We start from the raw sequence: 26,073 nt of genomic DNA on the forward strand, positions 1-26,073 counted from the left end.
GCTGTGCTGGGCTGTAATTACCCAAATGATGACAATCAGTTGAAGACAAGCATCCCCTCCCATCCTCCAAACACACAATGCCCCCCAAAAGGAAGCTTGGCATCCTGCATTATAATTTCTAGATTTCCACACATAGTTCTACCCCTGAGCAATGATTCCTGCAGGTAGATAGAGTCTATACTTGGGAGAGGAGACAGGCTATTCCATAGAGCCAACAAAGCAACAGTAAAAGGGGATGACTATGCTACTGTCAGCAGAGAAGAACCGAACAGCCAGAAGAACAATCCAAGACATTTACTGTGGGATGTCTTTTTAAAAATTTTTCCTCCACATTTCCAATATTTTAGAAGTCAGTACCTGTAGAAACCAAATAGCACACCCGATGGTCTGGATTTTCAAAGTCAGATCTTTGCATCAGCCACGTCCCCACTACCACATGAAAATGAATTTATGAGTACAAATGAATGTGCTTGAAGATTTTTGCCACTTTATGGTTTATTAAATGCCATATTGGAAGATGCTAGGTTTTATAGACTGGAAAGGACTCTTCAATTGAGAAGGTAAAGGACTGAGGATAAGCCCAACCATTCTTCCATTTCCAGTGAATATTGAAGATGAAAAAAAAATAGGTCACATTAGAGTGATGGTTCTTTTTTTTTTTTTTAAATTTTTTTTTTTAATGTTTTATTTATTTCCAGGAGAGAGAGAGACAGCGTGAGCAGGGGAGGGTCAGAGAGAGAGGGAGTCACAGACTCCGAAACAGGCTCCAGGCTCTGAGCTGGCAGTCAGCACAGAGCCTGACGCGGGGCTCGAACTCACGAACCGCGAGATCATGACCTAAGCGAAAGTCAGACGCTTAACCGACTAAGCCACCCAGGTGCCCCTAGAGTGATGGTTCTTAAAGTGTAGTTCTTGGATCAGTAGCGTCCACATCACTTGGGAACTCAGAAAAATAAATGATCAGGTTCCATCCTCCAAATGTAATGATCAGAAACCTGTTTTAACACTCCTCCAGGTCATCCTGGTCCATGCTCAAGTTAAAGACTTTCTGCAACTAGATTACTGGCTGCCTTTTATCACCACCTGGTAAACTTGTCCTTGTGATGCCCCTGCCAATCCCAGACCAATTAAGTCAAAATGGCTGGGACTAGAGCCTCAACACAGCTGCTTTAAAAACCTCCTCTGATGGAAGGACAGCTATCATATGTTTGCACGTATAGGAGGATTAGGAGGAACTTAACGGAGGACCATGGGGGAGAAGAAGGGGAGGGGGAAACGGTGGGGAGAGGGAGAGAGGCAAACCATGAGAGACTCTTGAATGTTGAGAACAGACTGAGGACTGACGGGTATGGGGGAGAGGGAAAGGGAGGTGATGGGCATGGAGGAGGGCACTTGTGGGGATGAGCACTGGGTGTTATATGGAAACCAACTTGACAATAAACTATTAAAAACAAAACAAAACAAAACAAAACAAAACAAAAAAACCTCCTCTGATGATATACATGTGTACCCGGAGTGGAGAACTGCTATATACCAGAAGAAGACAGATTTAGATTAGATACTTTGGGACTTCTGGTTGTCAGTTGAGTTCAAAGTAATAATGGCTACTGAATAAGTCTCCTTGGTGGAAGAAAAACCTTTTGAGAAGAAGAGAGATTTCCATGTTCATGAGCTGAGGAGGTTTGCTGCGAAGCTTACTTAGAGAGTCAGAATCTTACACCAAACCCAATGGTAATAACTGTATTTAATAAGTCATCCAGCAAAGAGAGTTGCTCACCCTAGGAAAGGGGTGGGCTAGGCCCCATAGGCAGAAGTTATTATAAAAGTAATGCACTCAGAGTCAGTAAAGAGTGACATCACACCTCCCACACACCTCAAGTCCAAATGCCGCAATCTTCCAAGGGGAACTCAGAGCCTCCCACTCACTTCTCAGCTTTGAAGCCCCCAGTACCCAGGGTATGTGAGACAGCAGCCTCTTCCACCTGTGTCTGATGTTACCCAGTGTGCAAAATGATGACAACCCATCAGAACAGAACTCTAGGAGGCCGCTCCCATGGGATGGGCAGAGCCTAAGCACCACTGCTTCACAAACGAAATGTGAACTGGGCCATTCTTCTACTCAAATCAGGGGAATGGTGAACCCATTTTAAGTGAATTCCTCACACGGGGGTCCACTGGCATATCTCAACAATCCAGGCTTTTTCCCTCCCATGTAAAGGAATGTGAGGATTACTGAACTGTAAGAAATATTATAAATTCTTTTCAGCAGGAAGAAGCAATATTCTTTAGGATGTTTCTAGAGAAATGATGAGTCAACTCTCATCTACAAGTGAGAGTAAGACAAAATTCTCTCTTAATTTTTTTTTTAAAGATCAAATAACAAAGACTGGAACCAGTTTAACAGCTGGTTGGTGAGTGTACTTATGAAAACACTATCATCATCATGACAACATCACAGAGTGAATCTTGATTATCCAAGCTTTTGGGTATTATTTTCTCTCTCCCCAAGAAAAAGGGTGAAGATAGGAATAAAATGAGAGAGAAAAGACCATGCTCTTGTATCTCCAATGCCCATGACAATTCAGACTTTGGAGTCTGACTGACCTGGGTTTTAATTTTGACCCTGCCATTTATTTGCTATCTAGCCTTGAAAGTTAAGTCTATGAATTTCCAGTTTTTCATCTGTCAAATGGGAATAATAATCCTTCACACCTATCAAGGGTGGGCAGAAAGAAAACATGAATAGCATTTAGCACAGTGCCTAGAAAAGAGCCAGTTAAGTAGCAGCTGTGACCATTGATTATTTACCCTTGAACACCCAACTTCAGTTCCTTTGTGAAGAATTCCTTGACAAAAATGCTTACACATACACTCACACACACACATTCAAAGTTTTTGTAACTCCAGTACTTTTGTAAATCCAAATTTTAGTTATAATATTATGTTGCAATTGTTTATTTATATATTCTGCATAGATTTTCTTAAGGAAAGAGACCACGCTTGTATATCCTCAATGCCTGGCACATAGCTGGTGCTTCATATATATTTGTGAATGAACCAATGACTCAAGCTACTGTATTTATCTGGCAATGAGATAAGAAGCTTAATTAGAATGGCAAACATGGAAAGGACAATAGACATGGGGAAGTTGATAAATAATGGTTGACTATGGGATATAAGCAGTAAAGGAATAATATTTTGCAGTGTTTTCTAGTTATAGTCAATCATAGATACAGTTCATCTAGAAAGGCCTTTTCTGAGCATTTTCTAGGGAGGAGAAGGGGTGGGAGGGACTGCTTATACCAAAATACTTGGAAATATTCAGTTGTTTAAGTCTACCCAGTCTTCTGAAACCAGCCCATCTAGGAAAAGAGCCCTCTTGGACATTACTCAATGACAAGGTGAGGCTGCCAAATGAATGTGAGTTAAATCAAGAACCTTTCCTTTCTTCCAAATCTTAAGAATTCTAATTTGTCTCCCCATCTTTATTATTATCACCAATTCCTCTTCTGCAGACTCTGCCCTTTGGAGGCCCTCTACTAACTCCCCTGAAACATTCCTTTTGATGCCATCCCTGACTAATCTCTGAAGGATGTCTACCAAATATACCTTGGCTTCACTGCCATTGCCACCTCCCTATCACCATCCTACTCCTCGCCCTGAGCACTCTGCTCATCCCGAAAGAGCCTTAACCATTTTCGCCATTGCAGGAGTTTTGTTTCTTTAGTTATCTCCTGCAATGATGAAAATGGTTAAGGTTCTTTCGGGATGAGCAGAGTGCTCAGGGCAAGGAGTAGGATGGTGATCAGCTAAGAAAACAAATAAGGGGGTTTTTCTTGACTGTGTAGGCCTAGGAAACTCCCCCTCCCACCTCTGCAGACAAGAATTTTAGTAAGTGGACAAGTCATCCAAAAAGTCTGCAATATGTCCATACCTACACCCCGAGAAAGTCTGTCCAACAAGAAATATGGTGACATAATGCTACCCGGTTAACTCCAGTCCCCAAGCCATCTTTCACAGCCATGGGGGTTAGTCACTGGAAAAGTAGGCCCGCTGAGCAAGCCATTGACTTTTATCTTTAGACTTCAACTGCTATTCATCAGCATCAATATTTTAGAGCTTAATCAGCTCAGTGCTAGTCTGAGACCAGGACATCTACATCATCATGAGGACTCACCGCATCCTGACAGCTGAGGACCTCCAAAATGCTGTTGAGTAATTCAACACAGTACTTCTTCTCCTGGACCTGGTGCTGCATCTCATCCTTCTGCTCCAGCAGCTCCTTCAGTTCTTTGGTGATGACAGGCAGCAGAATGTCCCGACATTCTGGAATGAAGGACATTGAGAAGCATTTGAGCATCTTCATTCTTTAGTTTCTTCTTTCTTTCTTTCTTTGATAATTTTTCATTAAATAAATAACTCATGAATATATTCTCCTTGTAAAAAATCTAAATATTAAAGATTAGGTTAAGATTTCCTTAGAACATCATTCACAATTCTAGTCCCTCCCCAAACACCTGCTCCCCATAGGAAACCAGTTCTGCTACTCCATACATATGTGTGTAAAAAGAACTGTATGTGCATATGTGCAGCTACAGAGCCAAAAGAAATAAGAGGCAGACATAAGTAGACAAGATAAAACCCAGTGCCTTCACTTCCTGGGAGTGGCAACCTGTTAGGAGTGTTCATACAGGGGCGCCTGGGTGGCTTAGTCGGTTAAGCGTCCGACTTTCGCTTAGGTCATGATCTCACGGTTCGTGGGTTCGAGCCCCGCGTCGGGCTCTGTGCTGACTGCCAGCTCAGAGCCTGGAGCCTGTTTCAGAGTCTGTAACTCCCTCTCTCTCTGACCCTCCCCTGTTCACGCTGTCTCTCTCTATCCTAGAAATAAATAAAAATATTTAAAAAAAAAAAAAGGAGTGTTCATACAACAGAGCTGTGAAGTAATGAAGGTCAGGTTTTACCTTAAATGTTCATTCTGTTGGTGTTCTAGTTGAGATACTGCAGTTAGACTCCCATTACAAACATTTGAATCCAAGGGAAAAGGCCAGTTGGGAGATTTTAGATATTAATGAAGAACTCCTTGGGAAGTCACCAGACTTTAAATTCTACTTCAAATTGAGCTAAGATATCAAACTCTCATGGAAAGGTCTGATAGTGAGCGCTCCATCCTACAAGTATTTAAGTACTAGGTAGCTGCCTATGGATAGGGGTGATGAGAAGGTATTCAAAGAATCAGATGAAGGGGTGAACTAAATAATTGTTAGTCCCCATCCAGAAGTCTATGATTCCCACAAAATACATGTTCAGAGGAAGTGGCAGGCGGAAGGGAATATATGCTAGGTGGAAAGACAATGGACATGTTTGCGCTGTTTACAAACCACTGATGGTGTGGGAGCTGCAGACCAGGCCCCAGCAGAAGGAGTGGTTTATCAATCTGAAAGTCACCTACTTTACAGAGTATCAAAAACAGCATCCCCATGAGATGAAACCTCCTGGTGCTGAGAGTCAGCAAAATTTTAGCTGAGGAGGCCATTAATAACACGGTCTGTTTTTCAGAAACTACTTTGTCTTCTCATTAACCACGATTTCTCAGAAATGTCTGGCTCCTCTGTTTTGAGATGAAATAATTTTTCTCGTTTGTAATTGGAGCTGTGAAATTATATTAGTCTGTAAAGCTTCAGGAAGCAGCATTTCTAAATTGTCAAGCAAACAAACCCAAGTGTTTTTAAAAGACAAATGTTGCAGAGCCTCAAATCAATCTTTACAGGCAGAACCAATGAGTATCAGAGACTTGCATACCCACCCTAGGTACCTGATACCTAACAAAGGCTGGGAGATCTCCCATCTGGCAACAAGTCCAAATTGTAATTGGACCAGCACTTAGGAACCTGCAGAGCTATTCAACTCTGTATTTTCACAGGAAGGTGCTGTCTTTTATTGAAGTGATGGCAGAGAGGACAATGCAGTGTTTCTGGGCTCTGGTTTCTTCCTTCTTGGAGAAAGTTTTGTCCCATGGAAGGTGCTACAAGCTGAATCTATAGCTCTCTTGAAGAGAGTTATTCTTTTGCAATAATTTCATGACTTAAGGATACTTTAAATAAGAAGGTCCTTTTCCTCGCCTCCTTCTCTGCAGTATTAACCCCCATGGAACGAATGAAAAAGAAATGCTTAGCCCACATTGCAAAACCACCTGGAGATGCATCAGGCCAAAACTACATCTGTGACCACAGCCCCAGCCCCAGATCTAGAGGGAAGGAAGCATGACTAAGAGCCACATGTGGACTCCCCATCTTCCCCACAGGTCCACTCCTCCTCTGCTCTGTCTCAGAGTGAAGACACCCTAGTTACGCAGTCAACCAAACAAATTTGCTTCCTCTCTCTGCACCCAACATCAGTCCGTCATGAAGTCATATCCATCCCACCTGCAAGCCAGCCTTCTCCACCCTCCATTCCAAGTCTCCCAAACCCATCTCCCTACTTCCAATCTCAGTAGCAGGAATTTCCCCCAAACTCAAACCTGATCAAAGGTCTTTCTGCTTTAAGTTCTTCAGTGGTTCCTACTGTCCTCAGAGTGAGTTCTGTGAACTCTTTGGCATAGCTGAAGGCCCTTTGTAACCTAACCCTTCCTTACCTGCCCACCGTCTACCTTGCATACTGTCCCAGATATGGTCTCCTGCTTCTTAGTTTTTGCACAATGCCCAGAATGCTTTTATCCCACCCACCTTTACCTGAATTTTTCTTGCCGTCTAGGTCTTAACTTATATGCCAAAATCCCTAGGACAACATTCCTGACACCCAAATATGATGTGGGTGACCCTCTTCTGGGATCCTGTAGCGCTCAGACTTCTGTCTTAACTGTTTGTCACACTATCTGGTCATTGTATGTGTAATGGGATGAGCAGTGAGATCCTCCTTCCAGCGAGTTTCACTCCAGACATAACCAGCCCCTTACTTTGTCACCAACACAGGTTAATCGACTCTTCAACCCTGTTCGATATTTTACAGGCTTTAAGGTGAAACTTACTCTGCTTTAGCCAAGTTCCTATTGACTGAAAGGTGAATTCTGCTCAGCTCAACCCTCTTGGGGGATGGTGAGGAGCTTGTGGTTGTCACACCTTGCTTTGTCCTCCCCACGGCCCTTTTGGCAAACAGAGCAGATGCCTAATTTGAAAGCCAAAATTCTCCCTGGGCAAGGCTGAGTGGAACGCACTTGGCTTGGTGATTCTCTTTGGCCGAGGAGCATTCATAGGTGTCAGAGGCCATGTGGTTGGGTAGTCTGGACATGGAGGGGGCCCGCCTTGCCCAGCTCTCGTCTGACAGATAGCAATTTGTTCTCACAACCTTCCTCCTCCAGCCAGTGTGTCATGAAGAAAAGTAATTCCACCCACTGGGAAATCAATAGCTGCCCACAAACTTCATATTCCCGATCAGGTTACAAGCCTTTTACAACTCCACTAGCATTTTCCCCCAACGTATTCTTCTGCAGCAACTCATGATTCACTTTCCTTACCTCCCTGAAATCACACCTAATTACAATATCCAGAATCATCCCTCACTCCCCCTCTAGCCTGCCTCTGCCATGATGTACGTCTTCACTTTATGAACCCTGCAGGCCAAAATACATCTCCCAGCTAAACAAATACAGCCTATTTAGAGATTTCAGGATTCAGGAACTGTAAAATTTCTCTTTAGGTATCTTAGAGGGATGGATGCTAAAGAAGAAATGTACTTCCAGAAACTTTATTGTAGATACTCCCTTGAAGTTCAATCCAAGCTATTGCTTCTACCACATATCCTTTATATTTAACATAAAACATGACATTGCACCAAACCTATAGGAAAATGCCCTATAATACATTGACATTTGCTATTCAGAAACACAGTGATGGGAGAAAGGGTAGATTGATATATAACTGCTGGAATTTTTAAGAGGATGTATGTTTGTGCCCCCAAAATATCACACTGATTACAAATATAATTCGTAAGCTCTGATAGTCTATACGTAATCTATTTACATTTTTGAGTATATACGGGCAAGGGGGTGAGGAAGAGAGAAACAGATGGGGGTAAGATAGGGAGAGAATAAATAATTACTGTTAATAGGCATGGTTCTAGTGGATGTTATATTCTAATGGAGTATCAAAAACAATAATTGCCTTAGGTTGGATTCTCCAGAAGCAAACTCAGAGATAGTTTCGGGTGAAGGTGACTTACTTATTAGGAGGAGTTCCAGAAAACGCTAAAAGGGGAGTGGGGAAGTGGGACCCTGAAGGGAAACAGGCCAGGCAGACTGCAAAAGCAGTCAAGTGTCACAGAAAGGGAGCTATGGACGCAGAGCAGACCACAAGGGCAAAGCGGTTAGGGTATTTCAACCCTGGGGATGGACAGCCACAGGCACTGTAAGTGCCCTCAGTGCACAGGCAAATAGGCCCCTACAGCCTCGGGGCAGCAAAAGGAGGCCTGGGCTGGCTGCTCAGAGACAAAGTCCTCTTGGAGCTGTTGTGTGCAGAAATGTTCAAGGATCACAGGAGACACAGAGCCCTGGAGTGGATGTTGCAATGACAAATACAGATAGCTGACAGCAAGGCAATTAACTGGGTAATGGGAGAAAGAGAGTCTGGGTGTGCGGGGAAGGAGCGTTCCTTGTGAGGCAGTCAGGCCTCTCTGAGAGGGATATTTCCTGAGCAGACACCTGAGGGTGAGAAGGGAACAGCCTGCAAAGGCCTCAGGAAAGAGGATTCCAGGCAGAGGAAAGGGCATGTGAAGGCCCTGGGGTAGAAATCTGCTTAAGGCGTTGAAGAAATCACATGGAAAGAGAGTGGCCAGATTATAGAACATGGGGAGCATAACACAAGAGGACAAACTTGGAGAGTCTGGCTGGGCCAGGTCTCATCAGGCCCTGTGGCCCATGGTAAAGAGTTTGACTCTTGGATGGAGATAAACATGTTTTGTTCCATTTTATTTTGTTTTGTTTTGTATTTTTAATGAGGCTTGAGGGTGGGCCTAGAGAGGAAGGCAGAATACTGAGGAGGTTTTTGAGGAGGGGAAGAAGAGGTCTAATGTTCACTGAGCCCTCACTATCTACCAGCCATTCTCTCTGTGAAGAGTATACCATTATACCTTTTTGTAGATGAGGTAACAAGTCCAGAGAGGTTCAATAACTTGCCTAATATCACACATGTGGGATTTAAACCCAGGAAATGTGCTTCCAGAGCCCATGTTCACATCTACTAAGCTATCCTGCCTCCTTATAGTAACAGTGATGGGGAGAAAAGATGAAAGCTTTATCAGTTTGTGGCAGGAGAGGCAGACAAAAGCAGAGAGACTTGGGGCAGAGTTGACATGTCTTCCTGATGGATTAGATGTGCTATACTGATGTGTATTTTGAATGTGTTTTAAACAACTGAGTGAGAGAATAATAGATTCATTTTAGGGTTTATCAAATTAGGACCTAATCATGGAGACCATTTCATTGCTTCGACTAGCAAGTAATGAAAGATTTCCATCAACATTTCTCAGATGGTGTGAAGCGGCTGCAGTGGTGTCCTATCATCACGCCTTCTGAAAGCTATTAGGGCATAATTGGTGTGTTCTGACAGGTACCTGCACTTTCACTTACCCCTTTGCACTTTCTGAGATCATTTTCACTGTCACTGCTGACTGGCTTCCTCCCAGCCAGCTCACTCATTAAACCATAATCTAGCTCCATAGAAAGAGCTTTTAGGAAAATAAAGGTGCAGATATGGCCAATTGAGTCATGACCCAAAATTTGATTTGTCCCTAATGCTTAGAACAATTACATTCACAACGCCATACCAGATGACTGTAGCTCGGCCTGTTGGAAGACTGTCTCGCCCACCTCCTAACCCTGGCTAATGGAAGGAGAAGCAAATGAAAAAGCCTGAGGTGGAAACAAGTGGCCTCTATACTGGATAATCTGGGTCATTTTTAAAGAAAGATTCCCATCAAAGTAGTAGGCTCTACGTCAAATTCATGCAGGAGGAGAAATGAGTCAAGTTAGCTTTTTGACTGCAAAGAGCTATGTCTTACACCCCTTGCCCCCATTCAATTCCAATTCAGTGACATCTGGAATTCAAATTAATTTACAAGCACTTAGGACACCTATTATAACCAGTCAGTACCACCCACACGCCTCCAGGGCTTATCATCCCTCACCCACTGCCTCTCTTCTGCACCCTGCCACCCAGATCCCTTAAGCCCTTCACCCCAGCCCCTGGCCCTCTGGAGTCTCAAGCAATTCCCTGGCTCCATGAATGTCAATCTGTTCTTGACCAGGAACTCTTTCTGAGCTAATCTGTGGTCATATACTCAGAGTTTTCTCAGCAAAAGCAGTCATAACAGTGATGTTTTAAGAAAGGGTAGAAACCATTTGTCTAGAAGTCTACTGAAAATGAAAGGGAATGGAGGAAGGGAATATCAAATATGAGATATGCAACGGATCTTGAACTCCTGTGGAGTGCCAGGCACCACACTGAGAATTCATTTGATCCTTGTCAAGACCTCTTCCAGCATCTTGTGTTATCCCATTTTACAGATGAGACAATAGGAGCTCCAACAAGCTTACCCAGGGTCACTTAGCTAGTATGACCACAACTGAGGCAAGATTCCAACACAGGCCTGTCTGACTCCAATGCCGGTGCCACTCCAACTTCACTCACACGTGCATGAATGCAGACAACTATTCCCAACTCCTAGATCCTGTCAGCATGAGGCAGCCACCCTTTGAATTTGTTAGCTCCCTTAAGCTGGCTTGAAATAGAAAATCCAAGACCCTGGTTGACTGGCTGTTTAACGGTTGTTTTGTTTTGTTTTGTTTTGTTTTGTTTTGTTTTAATAAGGGTTACGGTCACAGGGAACAAATCAAACACAATTCTAATCTTAGGATCCTAAACAATAATGAGCATTCATCAACTCGGGTGATTTAACCTTCAGTTCAGTCTTTCACTTCCATTTTGTTAATTCAGCCAACCATTTGTTGAGCAACAATTGGTTGAGCTTATCCACCTCACTGCAGCGGGTTAGCAAGCAGTGGTCACGACCTTCAAACCATTCACTACCTTTTCCTAGAAGACAGCAAGAGCCTGGAGCGAGATGTCTAATCACAATCAGGTTCTGTCTCCTACAGTTCCTGGAACCATGCTCGTCACACAGGAGGATCCTAATAAGTGTTAGATGAATGAATGAGTGTTTGCCAATTTTAGAGAGGGAGCCCTGTCTGCTTACATTGAGGCCAATGCTCAGAATCAGAACACTATTTAGTGTTGGATTAGTGCAATATTTATTACTATGTGCTGTCCTTGAAGAAATCAAGTGGCAGTAGCTGGTGGCTGGAGGAGGGGTGTTTAAGGAGCAGAATTGTATGTGTGTTTCTTTCCCTTCTCCTCCTCCCATTGAATGGCTCTTCTAGCAAGACATTCCCATTCTTGGCTTTCCCCTATCATAGGGGCAAGGGTAGGAAAGTGGACACAACTCTGGATTTAGGGTCCAGAGACCTAGCTCTGAGTCCAGTAGGCTGTGTGACCTCAGACAGGTCATTTTACCTCCCTTCCTCTAAAAATGGGGATTAAAATGCTTAATTCATAAGAAGATCCAAATAAAACATCTTACATATTCAGTTGTAGTTATTAAGTATGATGAGGTATAGGGACCTGATGCTATGCCTAAGAAATTTTAGGGTCAAAAGCAGAGCACGTTGGAACTTTAGTTTCCTTCAACTGTAGCTGACATCTACACTTGACAAAACCCCTGGACCAGGCGTGCCGGAATGAAATGGATTTGAAGGTATTACCTGCATCTTTCAAACAAAGTGCACTTGTCTGAAACACCAAACTCGGAGAACTGCATTCCAAGAGGTGGATATAAACTGAGATGATTGGGATATATGCCTCAGATTTTTATGTTCCCTTTAGTATGTGGAGAGACTAAAGGAGAGCTTGGGCAAGCTTTTTCTGAACATCCTTTTACATTTCTGTTTGCACCTTAGAATAATAATGCCACGTACCCGCAATCCTCAAGCCGCCCGTGAGCAATCCTATATCGCTGCCATCATAAAACTTATGAATACCAAGAAGAACAAAAACCAACAGCGATGCTTTGGATCAATATTGAGCAGCCAGCATTCCATTTCTGGGAAAAGCGCACATTAAAAGCCTCTTGTTTACATTTTAAGGCTAACAGAGGGGCCCTTCATTTCAGAGAATTAAATGAGAAAATTCTCCTGGATTCAAGCATTAGCAAAATGGAATGGTTGTGTAATTGTCTCCAATCATCATCTGATTCTCTGTTCCTCTTACCTTCCCCATAACAGCTCCAGGGGAGAGGAGGGTGGGGTCCCTCTCATTTACAGCTCTACACGTTAAAATTCCAGTGTTGCTCATTATAAAGGGAAAATAGAGAAATGTAATATATTTCAAACAAGTTGAATAATTGGAAACAAACTTCAGAGAAGAAGGGAAAATCACTGCTTTTACCTTCCCTAAATAAGAGTGGGAATGGGGAGAATTTCTCCTCTGACCTGGTCTTCTTTCCAAAAAGCACTCAGCTAAGAAGGTGGAGAACAGAGACAGCCCTGAGAGGGCCAGAGTTCTGCTTGCTTTCTTTCTCCATTCCTGCAACAGAGGCAATATCAGCCCTCCTCTGGAAGGCCCAAAACAAAAGAGTGATTTAAGAAATGAATCACATACTTAGGCCTGATATTTTAATGAGAGGGTCAGAGAACTGTTTGGACTCTGAAGCCAATGAAGAGGAAACTGGGCTAAGTGTGAGACAGGACGAAGTAAACAGAATACAATCAGTCACCAACATGTAATGCTTTCTGTTTCTGTACAAAGGAAGGACAATATATGGTCTTACCCTTGGGGTAGTCCAAGTATAATAAAGAAAAGAACCAGTCAATTGATGGGAACAGTATAAAAATCACATACAATGAAATGCACTGTTTCTAATTATGTTCAGTCCCTGCTAATGAACCTTGAACTGTACTTTTATGGAACGGACATTAGTATATTATTGTGGGCTCGACATGTTCATATATTTATTGTTAGTTATATGTATTCCTTCCCATGTTACTTTGCTCCAAAAAGAAGGAAAAAAAGAGAGAAGATGACATGCCAATGTAAACGTTAACATATGGGCTCCAAGTGCCCATAAAATGGGTGTTCTCACCTTGTGGGGATGAGCACTGAGTGTTATGTGGAAACTAATTTGACAATAAACTATTTGTAAAAAAAAAAAAAATGGGTGTTCTCGCTTGTGTGATAAACTATCAGGGCAATAAAGAATATCAACCAAGTTCTAGAGTTTGTTGGCCATTAAGGTAGAACTAATTCTGTGAGAGAAACACAGTTTTTTCTGGGACTAAATTCTTACAGAAATTTTTCATACTGAGTTAATGTTGATGTTCGGTATTAAAGTTTAGTAGTGTTTAGCTGCTTTTGACATCAAACTGTGGAATTTTAACTCTGAAAAGAACCTGAGAAAAGCTAATGGTTTCAATTCCTGTGATTGTGTCATGTGTCCATGCAAAACATCAAAACAACAAATGGAGGAGGGCTCAGGATTGCATGTTTGTCCTTACATGGCAGCTTCATTTACTTTTCATGTGAACAAATATTTATGGAGTGCCTAGCAAATGTTAAGCATCATAAATGGCACAGAGGTATAAAGAACCAGGATGTAAGTGGTAAAGATAGAGAGATTTAAGAAAGATTGATTGAAAGTGAAAGATCAGGGAGCTGGGGGGAGGTGGATCTGGCTGGTTAAGTATCCAACTCTCCTTCAGGTCATGATCTCACGGTGTATGATTTCAAGCCCCCCATTGGGCTCTCTGCTGGCAGCACAGAGCCCATTTCAGATCCTCTGTCCCCTTGTCTCTGTCCCTTCCTCCCACCTTTCTCTCTCTAAAATACATAAACATTTTTTAAAAAGTGAAAAATGAGGCACAGGAAGATTTGAGGGCTAGTTCGAAATGACTGGCAGAATAATGGAAGAGGAAAAGCTTTTCGTGAACAGAATGAATACAGTTTCAGAAATCTTGGAGTTAAATGAATACAGTTCATGAAGTTGGAGTACTTGCAAGACATTCATATGGAGGTATCAAGGGATCAGCTGGCTAAATATGTCAGAAAATGATCTACTACAAATGGGTAAACATTAATTCAGCTATATGGAAGATACATAGAACATTGCTGCCTCCCACAAAGAATTTATGAAGGGCAATTGTAGTGTATTTAACAGACAGCAAGTCACCAAAGTTTATTTGGTGATAGTCATGACCACCATGATGAAAGGAAAGGAAGGAGAAGGAAAAGGTAGGGAAAGATACAGAAGACAAGAAAGAGGAGCAGGAGAAAGCCAAGGAAAAGGAAAGGAACACCTGGGGTTTGAAGCAGGACAGCTGGGGACCCATGTTGGGACAAGAGAGCTCAAAAGAGCTCAGAAACATGAGGGATTTTCATTAGAAAATTTTGGATCATCACAAGGACAGATTTAGCTCAAACTGCCCAGGCGATCTAACCAATACATTTGTCAACAGTACTAAGCAGGAGCAGGTAGGAGCTGGGGGCAGGGTTTTCTGGCAACAACAGTCAATCACTATTGCTAGAGCACCTCCAATGTACCTGATTGTTGAAGCTGGGATGACACATAGCTACAGTCTGTCCCTTTCCCTCAAGGACTCTCCTGCTGGAGCATCATGCACAGCCTACTAGCCCAAGACAAGGCACAGTGATAAATTGGACTCTGAGGAGGAGGGACGGAAAGAAATGTCAGCCATGAAGGAGGTTCCATTGTCATTCCTCTGATGCACTAAGTACCAGGCCATACAATGAGTGTTACGGAGTGAACAGTAGAGGATATTAACAGTGGGAATCTCTCTTTATCTTTGTTTCCTTATCTGTAAAGTGGAGAAAATGAGAGCACCTCCCTTTAAGATTATATACATATAATATGTATATAGCACTTGGAGTGGCACACCTGTACCATAGTAAGCACTATAAAAGTATAAGCTACTATTGTGGTTTTTTTAATTTCCATATGTAACTTTAAAAAAATTTTTTTTAATGTTTTTATTTATTTCTGAGAGAGAAAGGCAGCATGAACAGGAGAGGGTGAGAGAGAGAGGGAGATGCAGAATCTGAAGCAGGCTCCAGGCTCTGAGCTGGCTGTCAGCACAAACCCATGAACTGTGAGATCATGACCTGAGCCGAAGTCGGACGTTTAACCGACTGAGCCACCCAGGTGCCCCATATGTAACTTTTTAGGTAGTAAAAATACACTGTATCTTGACATGGGTGGTGATTGCATGGGTAGATACATATATAAAAAATTCACTGAGCTGTACATCTATGATCTGTGTATTTCATTATATGTAAATTACACTAAAATTTAAATATATACAGTTGCAGGGCTTGAAGAAGTCAAGCAAATTGCCTGAGATATTGCACCAGATCTCAGCCTGGGTTCCTATGTCAGCTGAGCCTTGGTCCTTGACAACATTCAAGACAGCAGTTAACCCAAAGATGCTGTCCTACACTCTACTTTGAGAATCTCCTGCATGAAGAGAAAGCAGCTATTCCCTCCCCTCTCCCGTTCTTTCTCCCACCTTCCACCCTCTTCTCATCTCAGCTCAATTCCATTGTCTCATTAACTATTAAAACCAAAATCCTTGCCAAGTGACAACCTACAGGGGAACACCCAGAGGACTGGCAGTGATTAAGGACTGAAGGGAATACACCCAGAGCTCTACAAATTCCTCAGGGGCCTAAGATGCCCCACTGAGCACTGATGTGCACCCCCTGTAAGTATGCGTGCAGCTCTTGCCATGTCAAAGAGCATCAGCCAGAGAAGAGTGAGTGATCCTAATTTAAGAGGTGCTGTAGAAATTAATTTTGTATGCCTCCTCCATTAGCAGTGTGTCTGAATTAACTTTCATATGCAAGTTATCATGTTAATCTTTGATACTAAAAAAGAATGTATCATCATTAACCTTCCTATCCCTGAATTTAGCAATGCAGTCTTTTTATTAGCCATACGCAATAGAAGTAGCATTATTTCCTGGCATCTCAGCACTCTACCTCTCTGTATTCAGTTCCACCAGTCACTTTGTAAAATCTCTGCTGATTCAGAAGCCCATTTTTCAAACATTTGACTCTAACTGCCCATAAGTCACCAGAAACTGACTCTACCTCCCCACCTTTTTTTTTTTTCAGATTCCTCTAAATGGGAATAAATTTTCCACTGAAAGCACATTCCAAGGAAAAAGAAAAAATGATGGTCAGTGGAAGGGGTCCACAGCAGGAAAGAGACATGAGTAAGTTCTGTGTGATATTTATGAAAGGCAAGCTCATGACAGGCTAGCAATAACTAGTCTCTAGAACTCTAGGATATTTGGGGAAACTAAGTGGAACTGTTGCTTCAAGGAATAGGTAAACAAATTAAGCAACACTGGAAGATTATCTGTTAAGGATAATGGGAAAATCATCCAATAGTATAACCAACATCTTTCTTTTTGTGTATTCACTTGATATATGCAAATTATAAAGGAAAGTTACCTATACCTCCATTTGATAAATAACTTTACATTCCTATTCCACTCATTCCATACATTCTAATCTTTAAAACATGATAATAGTGGGAAAATATTATATTAAATTGCATTTTGCCACCTTTTTATTTCATTCACACCCTCTCGTTGAAGAACAAGATCATGAGAAATTAAAGAACTTCTTAGAAGGGGAAAGTAAGACAAGAATGAGGTCTAAAATAGAATCTTAAAGCCTCAGTCTTTGATAAATAAAGCCAGTTTCTGTTCTCAATAAATGCAACAGCATGCAGGTTAAAATTATGTACATATCGAAACTAAATTGGCTACCAATCCAGCTTTCCCGCTTGTAGGAAAGCTACCAATAATACAATTGTGGACATATCTGAGTTCATCTCTGGTTTATGGGTAGCTTTTATGATTTCCTTTTAGATCTAATAATTGTTTTTCTGGCTGCTACCTTAAAGAGGCATGACATGGGGTGTGGGGGGCACCTGGGTGGCTCAGATGGTTAAGCATCTGACTCCTGGTTTCGGCACAGGTCATGATCTCACCATTTATGAGTTCAAGCCCCACATCAAGCTGATAGCACAGAGCCTGCTTGGGATTCTCTCTCCTCTCTCTGCCCCTCCCCAACTCGTGCACATGCACGCACATGTGCATGCACATACTCTCTCTCTCAAAAGAAATAAACTTTAAAAAAAAGTCATGACATGAATAAGAAGGCAACTCGGATTTCAGCTATATATATCTTCAAAAGGTTGAGAGCATTCTAAAGGGCAGAATCAAATATTACCCAAGCTTTAACCATTTATTTTCCAAGTTAACCATTATTTTTGCCAGTGTGAAACCCACAATGTACTGCTCATAATTTACACCCTGCACTATTATTTACTTAATATTTTTATATAAAATAGCTGCATTCTAATCTGCTTATATTCTTTTAAATAAAAAATTTGCTATTTCAAATGGGAAATTAGTATTGCCTGCCATAGATGGAAGGTAAGAGTAATAATCAATACTATTAAACCAAAACACTTTTATATAAATCCTAAGAGAAACTTAAGCCTAAGGTCTGCTTCCTTGTTATCAAAAGAGATTAGCAGAGAAAGATTAAAGACAAAACAGCAAAAGTATACAATCCTTGACATAACCAGAAAGATTGAAAAGGAGTTAGAAGAGAATGAATGATCTTCTGCTTCTATGGTATTGTACTTTATTTGTGCATACTTAAAATTATCCTTCATGACAAAGAAAATAATTTTGCCTATGTGGTACATATCCACACTTTGAAAAACACAATTACAAAGAAATAAACCCAAATTGGGATTCCTGGCTTCCCATATCTGCAACTAACTGACGGTGTGACCTTGAGTAGGTCTTTTGGGCCAATGTCCTGGGCTATAAAATGAGAAAGCAATTTCTCCAAGGAGTGGCTCAACCCTATGTGCCTGTTTTTGTGAAACCTTTAAACATGTTACAGCATATCTTATATCTTCTCATCAACTGAAGTTTTCAGTTGTTAATTGCTTTTACCCTCTTATCTGAAGGTCTTACCTAGAAGAAATAGCAAAGATTTGAAAAGATCAGCTACTTTGGAGCAGAAGAAACTTTTGAAGCTGTTGTGTTGGAAAAAATCAATGAAATCGACTGCAATCTAGGCACAACAGAAGCTGACCGTCCAGGATATATGCCTGTGCCTCCCTCGACTTTGGAAGCCAGTAGACAAAGCACTGTCTTTAAATCGGCCTTACAAACCGTCACCTGATCACTTGCTTGGGTCAAGTGGAAGTTTATGCCAGGTGAGTAACAGAGGATGCTGATTCAAATGATCAGTTTTCCCCTTCCTATGAGAAAAGTAGGTTGATGGGGAGAAAAATCAGTAGTTAAAAACCAGTAAGCAATTGTAAGCTTATAGTAAGTAATTATAAGTTTGCTCATCAGCAAGATCTGGTATAGTTAAACAAGTTTCCATATCTGTAAAAGAATGACAACTTCACTTATCAGGTTTCTATAAAAAATTACAAAAAGTCACTATTATCAGAATTATAGTAGTACATATGTATATTCTCTTTCTCACTCAGTGTTTTTTTCTTGCCTTAATACTCTGAAGAAGTCAATTTAAGCAACATTTTATTTTTAATGCTCTATGTTGGCTTCCCCTCTGAACCGATAATAATGAAAGTGAATACAATAATCACAAGTGAAAACTTTATGAAAATAATAATTATACCTATATTAATTTTAAGCTACCACTTATGGAACATTTTTACCATCTAAGAATTGTGCTAAGCACTACTCATTTAATATTCATATTAACCCTACTATCCCCATTTTACAGATAAAGAAATAGAACCAAAGAAGTGAGATGACTTTTCCAAAATCATAAGATAGATACAGCTCAGAGATTATGAAACAAAATGAATAAACCCCATAGTGTCTTTCTAGAACTAAGTAAGTCTTTGGTAAAGAGATCATACAAGAAACCTTTTTCATACATTTGGGGCCAAAATCAAGAAAGCCATGAAAAAAAAATTGGGAAAAAAAAGTTCTGAAAAAAAAGTCAGGGATTACCAAAATATAGTGTAATATATACTGAGAAAGACTGAATATTCATAGCTCTGAAGTTCTCCTTTTGTTTTGTTTTCTTAAATAAATTTTTAGACGTTGTAATAAGAAAGACAGAATCATCTAGCTCTCTCCTCTGAAGTCCCACAGCATATTCATCCTGCATTTTAATGAAAAGTGCCTCATTTCGCAAGTAAAGGCAAGCTCCTTGAGGACATCACCACATTTTTGCCAAGTTTGTATTTTCTAAATGGCTTCCCAATGCTTTGTTTATAGAAGAGAATCAATAAACATTTATTGAATTGAAAACCCGAATTCTAAATGCCTCTCTTCATCTATCCTGTATGGAATTTGAGATGCCAGAGAGACAGTTAAAGATATGGGTTTTGAGGTGAAAGCAAAGACTTGGACTATAGATTAAGGTTGGGGGTCACGGACATCGCGATGGGACTGAACCCCCCCTCCCCCCCGGGGTGGACGGCCTCCCCCAGGCAAGAGCAGGCAGGAATACAAATGAGGAGTTGTGGCATGAACTGAATTTGCTCCACGGCAGTACTCTTTCTCTCTGTGTACCCCCTGCTTCTGACCATGCAGCTGTGCATTCCAAGGATGTCCCCTTTTCCAGGACCAACCAGGGAATAGAAGCTATGGAGCTACTCAGTGTTGGCAAGAGAGGGAGAAAGGGAGGGCAGGTGAGCAAAAAGCCCGGCCACACCGAAGGAGTCGGGCGTCAGAGTCACGAAACAGCCATCTCTCCTGCTCTACTTCTCAAATCTGTCTCTTGATGTGCGTGGGTGAGATCTCCTGATGAACTAGGACAAGGGTGCAACACATCTTATGCTCAGAGAATTATGTTCTCCTTTTCCTGCTGAATCCACAGTACAAACATTCTGCTATTTGCAGACTGGCCCCACTATCTATCAAGATTTGCAACTCGCTATAGGCCCATGAAACACCACAAATTTTCCTGAGAGGTGCCTGGGACCTCTTGATTTCTCAGCACAAGCATTGAACAGACAGCAGAGCGCTGTAGTGAACCTCTTGCTACCTGGGCTGTAATTGATTTTAAAACCTGCAGCTGCAACCAGAGGGAAGCCCAGAATCCCTGTAAACCAAACCAAACCAAAGAAAGCATCTCACAGCAACACATAGGTTACGGCAAACCTGAGACACTGGCGGGGAGGGGCAAGGCTGATGAAAACCAATTTTTTGAGACCCACAGAAATATGTGCACGAAGAGAAAAATCTACCTGCAAGAGGGGTTCTGTTGTCCTCACTGCTGCTCCTTCCCCAAGTGCTCAGAAGACAGATGGAGTCCCACATCCCCCACACCAGGAAACACACACTCAGCCCTGACAAACCTCTTAATGACACACTATGGATTCAAGCAGGTTTAATTGTATTTGAAGTTGCTACTTCTTTTTGTACACTGTTCCGGCAATGCAGATTTACTGACACAGCTGGACACAATCTTAGAGATCCAACTCGTTGATGATACACATGAGGAACGGAGCCCAGAGAGGTTAAGTGGTTTTTCCAATGCCACACAGCTTGTTAGCAGCTTCACTGGACTAGAGTTCAAATCTTCCAATTTTTAGTACAGTGTTTTCTCCAACAGACTATGTAACCTTCCTTAAATTAAGATAATTGTTCCTTCATTCTATAAATATGCATCTACTCATGGCCAGTTATTTGGAATACAGAGAAAACACTCTTTACCTGAACTCAAGAAGGTGCAAATATTCTCTAATGTCTTAGAGAAGTGTCAAAAGAACAAGAGCTTCCCCAGATCCATAATATAAGCATTCTCACTGCATTTGTTTTAGTTTTGATGAAACAAGTGTGAACTGGGAGGAATGGACCATGTGGCCAGCAGCTGGCATAAGAGGCCCAGAGCTACTAGACTGAGTGTCAACCTCTTTCAGCTCATCCTCACATAAGGAGGACTTAATTTTCCCATCATCTTGAGGAGCCTACAAAGAGTTCACTTGGGGGAGGTATGTTAGAAGGACCCCAAACAAATTTTTTAAAAAAAACAAAACACAGGGTGGCCTGGATGGCTCAGTCAGTTAAATGTCTGACTCTTCATTTTTGCCCAGGTCATGATCACACGGTTCGTGGGATCGAGCCCCACAGTGGGCTCTGTGCTGACAATGGGGAACCTGCTTGGGATTCCCTCTCTCTTCCCTTCTCTCTGTTCCTCCCCTGTTCGTGTTCTCTCTCAAAATAAACTTTAAATAAATAAATAAATAAGTACAAAAAACATACTTTCATTATGGAGGGGAAAGATGCTTAAAATTTACAACCTAATCCGAGCTGACTCTGTCCTTCCTGGGGAACAAGAGCCACTTGCAGCCAGAGTGGAGCGGCAACTCTGAGGACAAAATGGGCTTAGGCCCTGGGTGGGAAAGAGCCACATGCTTCCTCGCACGATAATGGCAGGGTCGGCCGATCCAAAAGGATCGAGGCCAAAGCCAAATTAGTAGAAGAAATATACTTCCTCCAAATGAAATCAGACTGTTCTGTGTCTGAAAAACAAAATAATGCTCACCTTGGCAAGGTGTGCTTCTGAGATGAGGCAGAAAGAAAACTGGTTGTAACTTTCTCCGGCAGGGAAAATTACATGGGATAAATTCCTACAGCCCACCCTCTCTCTATGAAGCCTGTAGTCAATCACCATCCTTACCCATCATTCTGGAACCAGAGAGGATGGGCAGAAGAGAGCCTCACTCAGAATCAGTTAATGGCTGATGCAAACTTAGGAAGACACCAAGGGGCAAAGGGCAAGATTTTGCTCCAGGGCAGGTGGGGGGAAGGCCCCAGATTTAAGGAGGAGGCTGCAAGGGAAAATGTACAGGCAGGATGGGAGGCCTGGCAAGGACAGAGACAGAGACCCAGGCAGGGAGATGGACAGATCTGCAGAGCTGGGGGCTGGTGGGCTGTGGGGGAGGTACAGTGTGGATCTGAACCACCACCTAATCACTTTGTGAGTTCCTCCCAAGGCAGCCCTGGGAAATCATCACCATGGCAGGCTAACAGGGGGGTGCTGCAGGGACCGTGAAAGCCAGCGACAGCAGACATACTTGCCAATCACTGGCCTACCATGGATGTGAGTGATGAAAAAAGTTCCCTTGCCACTTCCCTAAGGCACTGACATGTGCCCTTGAACCAGAAAGAAAGAAGCCCCTACCACACTTGAGTCACAATTCCAGTAACAATTTGTGTGTGGGCAACTAACTGGCCTCACAGGAGCTGGTTAATCTTTGAGGGCCTTTTCTCCTTCCTCTGCAGAATGGATGGTGGGGGGCGGGGGCACAGCTCGATTTCTGTTTGTGTGTGCATGGTCACTCGGTCTTTAACATTTTAAAAATAGACATGTTTTAGGGCACCTGGGTGGCTCAGTCGGTTAAGTGTCTGACTTTGTCTCAGGTTATGATGTCACAGTTCATGGGCTTAATCCCCGCCCTGGGCTCTATGCTGACAGCTCAGGGCCTGGAGCCTGCTTCAGATTCTGTGTCTCCCTTTTTCTGTCTCTGCCCCTCCCCTGCTCGTGCTCTGTCTCTCTTTTTTTCAAAAAATAAACATTTTAAAGTAGATATTTTTAGAGCAGTTTTAAGTTCGCAGCAAAATTGAACAAAAGCACAGAGTTCTCATGTACCTCTCCCCACACACACAGTCTCCCTCCACTATCAACATCCCTCATCAGAACCAGATCAATTTTTCAGAGATTTCTTTAGATCTAGACTATGTAGAGAGAGGGAGAGAGAGAAGAGAGAGAAGGGAGGGAGGAAGGGAGGGAAGGAGGAAAGGAGGGAGAGTTAGTGACACAGGACTACTCTGGTAGAAGCAGGGAAAGTGGGCTGGCTTGCTATCCATTCAAGGGTGAGCCTTCTTCAGATCTTCTCTGAATTTGACCACCTCTGGGCAGCTGGTCTCTTCAAGCTCAGACATTTGATCTGCCTCCTGTGTGATCAATTCTTTAACACACACATGCATATACAATCTTTTAGGTCACTCTCAAAACAGCCCACCAGGGAAGGAGAACAAGTATTTATCAGTTTCGTTGATGTAAAATAGAGCTGAGGTATCAGGAGCTGCCCCCAGAGTCTGACAGGCGTCTCCTTCCGGACTTCTGTATCTATTGTTCTGGAGAGATGACGTAAAAGTGTGAGCACAGTCCTGCATTTCATCACCATCTCAGAGATTCAGAAGCCTTGAGGGCAGCTACAGATACATATGCTGGGGACACACAGACAATTAAGGGTAGTATTGAAGTCAGGAGCCTGGGGTTGAATCCCAGCTCCCAGTCTATGCAGAGAAAGGAGACAATAATAGCACCTATGAGGTAGGGTTGATGAGAGGCTCCACCAAGAGAGTGATACACAGCTCTCAGCTCATGTAGGTCTACAAACGTCAGAGTGAGAGACCTGACATGACCCCAAGCCCCAGCTTCTCGTTTGAAAGACGAAGAAAATAAAACTTAGAGATCCATTCACTTCCAAGTCGGAATAAATAGGTTGAGAACACAGCCAGATCCAGTTTCACATTCTGTTCCACTATCAGATGATTACAAGTAACAGTAATACTAATAATAGTCACTGATGACGATGGTGATGCTCCATTTATGAGTCCTTACTAACTACCAGACCCCGTTACACCTCTCAAGGCCCTACTGCATGTGAGGCTCGCAATAAACCAATGAGGTAAGCATCCTATGCTGTTCTCATTTGACAGGTCAGGAGTCATGTGCTCCTAAAGGTGATGTGTCCTGGTTAAGGCAACAAAGTCAGGAGCAGATCCAAGCTCTGGTTCTGAACGATCATCCTGTGTTGTGCCTCAAAAATGGGATGTCTTTCCTCGAATAATATTACCCTCTTTAGCTGAAGCCATAATTAGAGCCTTATTTGCCTTTGAATAATTGGCTTCCCTCTTAGCTCTGGTGTCTGGTTTCACTTGGGCAGTCGCTCAGGCCTGGAGGGTATCACACTCAGCAAACCCACTTTGGCTGCCTGGGGCTAATGAGGGCTCTTGGAGGTAGTTGCATTTAAGTGCCGGGTACTGCAGAGAACGTCCACACACAGACACACCCCCTCCCATCAAGGATGATAGAGGAGTTGTAAAAACATGTCCTTCCCAAATTGGATCACACTACTCCAGCTTTTTGCACAGGATAATATGGTCTGCTTTCTGCTGAGTCTATCATATACAGAGGAAGCACAATCCTGTGTGTGAGTGTGTGTGTGTCTGGGTGTGTGTGTGTGTGTAAGGGAAGAGGGGAGACTCAAAATTCTCGCTAAGCCCTGGGAAAGTTGAGCGAGATTCATGCCCAACAGTGAAGAAATAATGAGCACAGAGGACAAACATTTGTCTATCAAGGTTATGAATTCCAGCAAGTTTTTCTATCATTAAATTAAATGAACCCACATGTCCCTGAGTAAGAAAATAGTGAAATCAGTTACTGCTTATCTATACAATAGAGTCCTATGAAGTCCTTAAAAAAGACATGGGAAGGGACGTCTGGGTGGCTCAGTCAGTTAAGCGTCCAACTTCGGCTCAGATCATGATCTTGCAGTTTGTAGGTTCAAGCCCTGAGTTGGGCTCTGTGCTAACAGTTCAAAGCCTGGAGCCTGTTTCAGATTCTGTGTCTCCCTCTCTCTCTCTGCCCCTCCCCTGCTCATGCTCTGTTCTGTCTCTTTCTCTCTCCCTCTCTCTCAAAAACAAACCTTAAAAAAACTTTTTAAAACTGACATGGGAAAATATGCCAAACAATTCTCTGTAAAAAAAGCAGAATACAAACTTGGTAAAACATTATCTCAATTATATAAAATACATGATACAAAAGATGAGAAGAATAAACAATGGTTATCTCTGAATTAAGAGCTCATAAATGAACTTTTATATATTTCTAAATGTTCTACAAAAACACGATATTTTGATAATACTAATTTCTATAAATAATAAATGTCATTTTCCCAATTCTGGACTGGCATTCCCAGGAACATGCCTGATTAAGCTTATGATATGGTTGGAGGCCCCTATTCGCAAAAGAGTTTGTCAGGCAAAGATGAACCCTGAGTTCTGAGGCTTAAAAGTCAGGGTCTTTGGTGAGACAGGGTTCCACCTCTGACACTACGAGGTTGCCCCAGAGGCTGTTATCCAGAAAGGGGCTGTAGTGCACTCATTATTCTCTGATGTTTGGCTGTTACCCTACCTCCTCCATAAACCTGTCATTGCAAAAGCACTCTTCTCACTGAATTCTGGTAATAGTCATACTTACAGCATTATTTGTAAGTGACACTATAAATTTATAATAAACTTATTCAAACCCTATAAATTATTTTAAGCCCATAAATCTAAATTTACCCCAGAGGCTTGCTGTCCTGGGTTCATATGCAGGTTTTATTTGGCCTGCATATTGTTTAAAAAAAAATCTGTCATCAGGTTTCACACAAAAACACATTTGTGGAACTTGTCTCCAAAGAGGGAAAGATCAGGTAGCATTGAGCCACATACTGACGTTGCAACAATCAGTTGGCACTGATTCACAGCCCTCCTATATACCCACAGCATGGACGCCCCCTCCTGGTCTTCACCGCTCCCTGAGGCCTCTTCACCATGAGCTGAGTTGCAATTGATCATTCTCACTCTGTTTTCTTAGTAGCAGAGAAATATTTCTCCGTATACTTTTCTCTGTCAAAGGTGGGGTAAAGAATGACCGACCAAGTGGTACTGTGTTTTAGGAGAAAATAAAAGGAATCACATTTCTTTCCAAAGCGAAGAAAGTTCTCACATGTTTCATAAGCAAGAAGAAAATCTGTTATTAAAAATATATATAACTGAAGATTATATTATTAAAACATATATTAATAAGGTGATCTTGTCAAACAGCATAATAACTATTGCTCTGCACCTTCATTTCTATTACCTTCATGTGTGTCCTCTGG

General features: G+C 42.2%; 1 protein-coding gene across 1 annotated transcript in view; it reads right to left on the reverse strand.

Annotated features, from left to right (window-relative positions):
- The window catches only part of DOCK2 (dedicator of cytokinesis 2), a 415,343-nt gene that overhangs the window by 257,874 nt on the left and 131,396 nt on the right, over nt 1-26,073 (reverse strand). Inside the window, exon 26 of the mRNA XM_077757359.1 lies at nt 4,178-4,326. Coding sequence (XP_077613485.1) covers nt 4,178-4,326 — 149 coding nt within the window. The remainder of the gene's footprint in view (nt 1-4,177; nt 4,327-26,073) is intronic.

The sequence above is a fragment of the Crocuta crocuta genome, unplaced genomic scaffold (genome assembly GCF_008692635.1).
Source record: "Crocuta crocuta isolate KB4526 unplaced genomic scaffold, BGI_CrCroc_1.0 scaffold131, whole genome shotgun sequence".
In the NCBI taxonomy this organism is placed as follows: domain Eukaryota; kingdom Metazoa; phylum Chordata; class Mammalia; order Carnivora; family Hyaenidae; genus Crocuta; species Crocuta crocuta.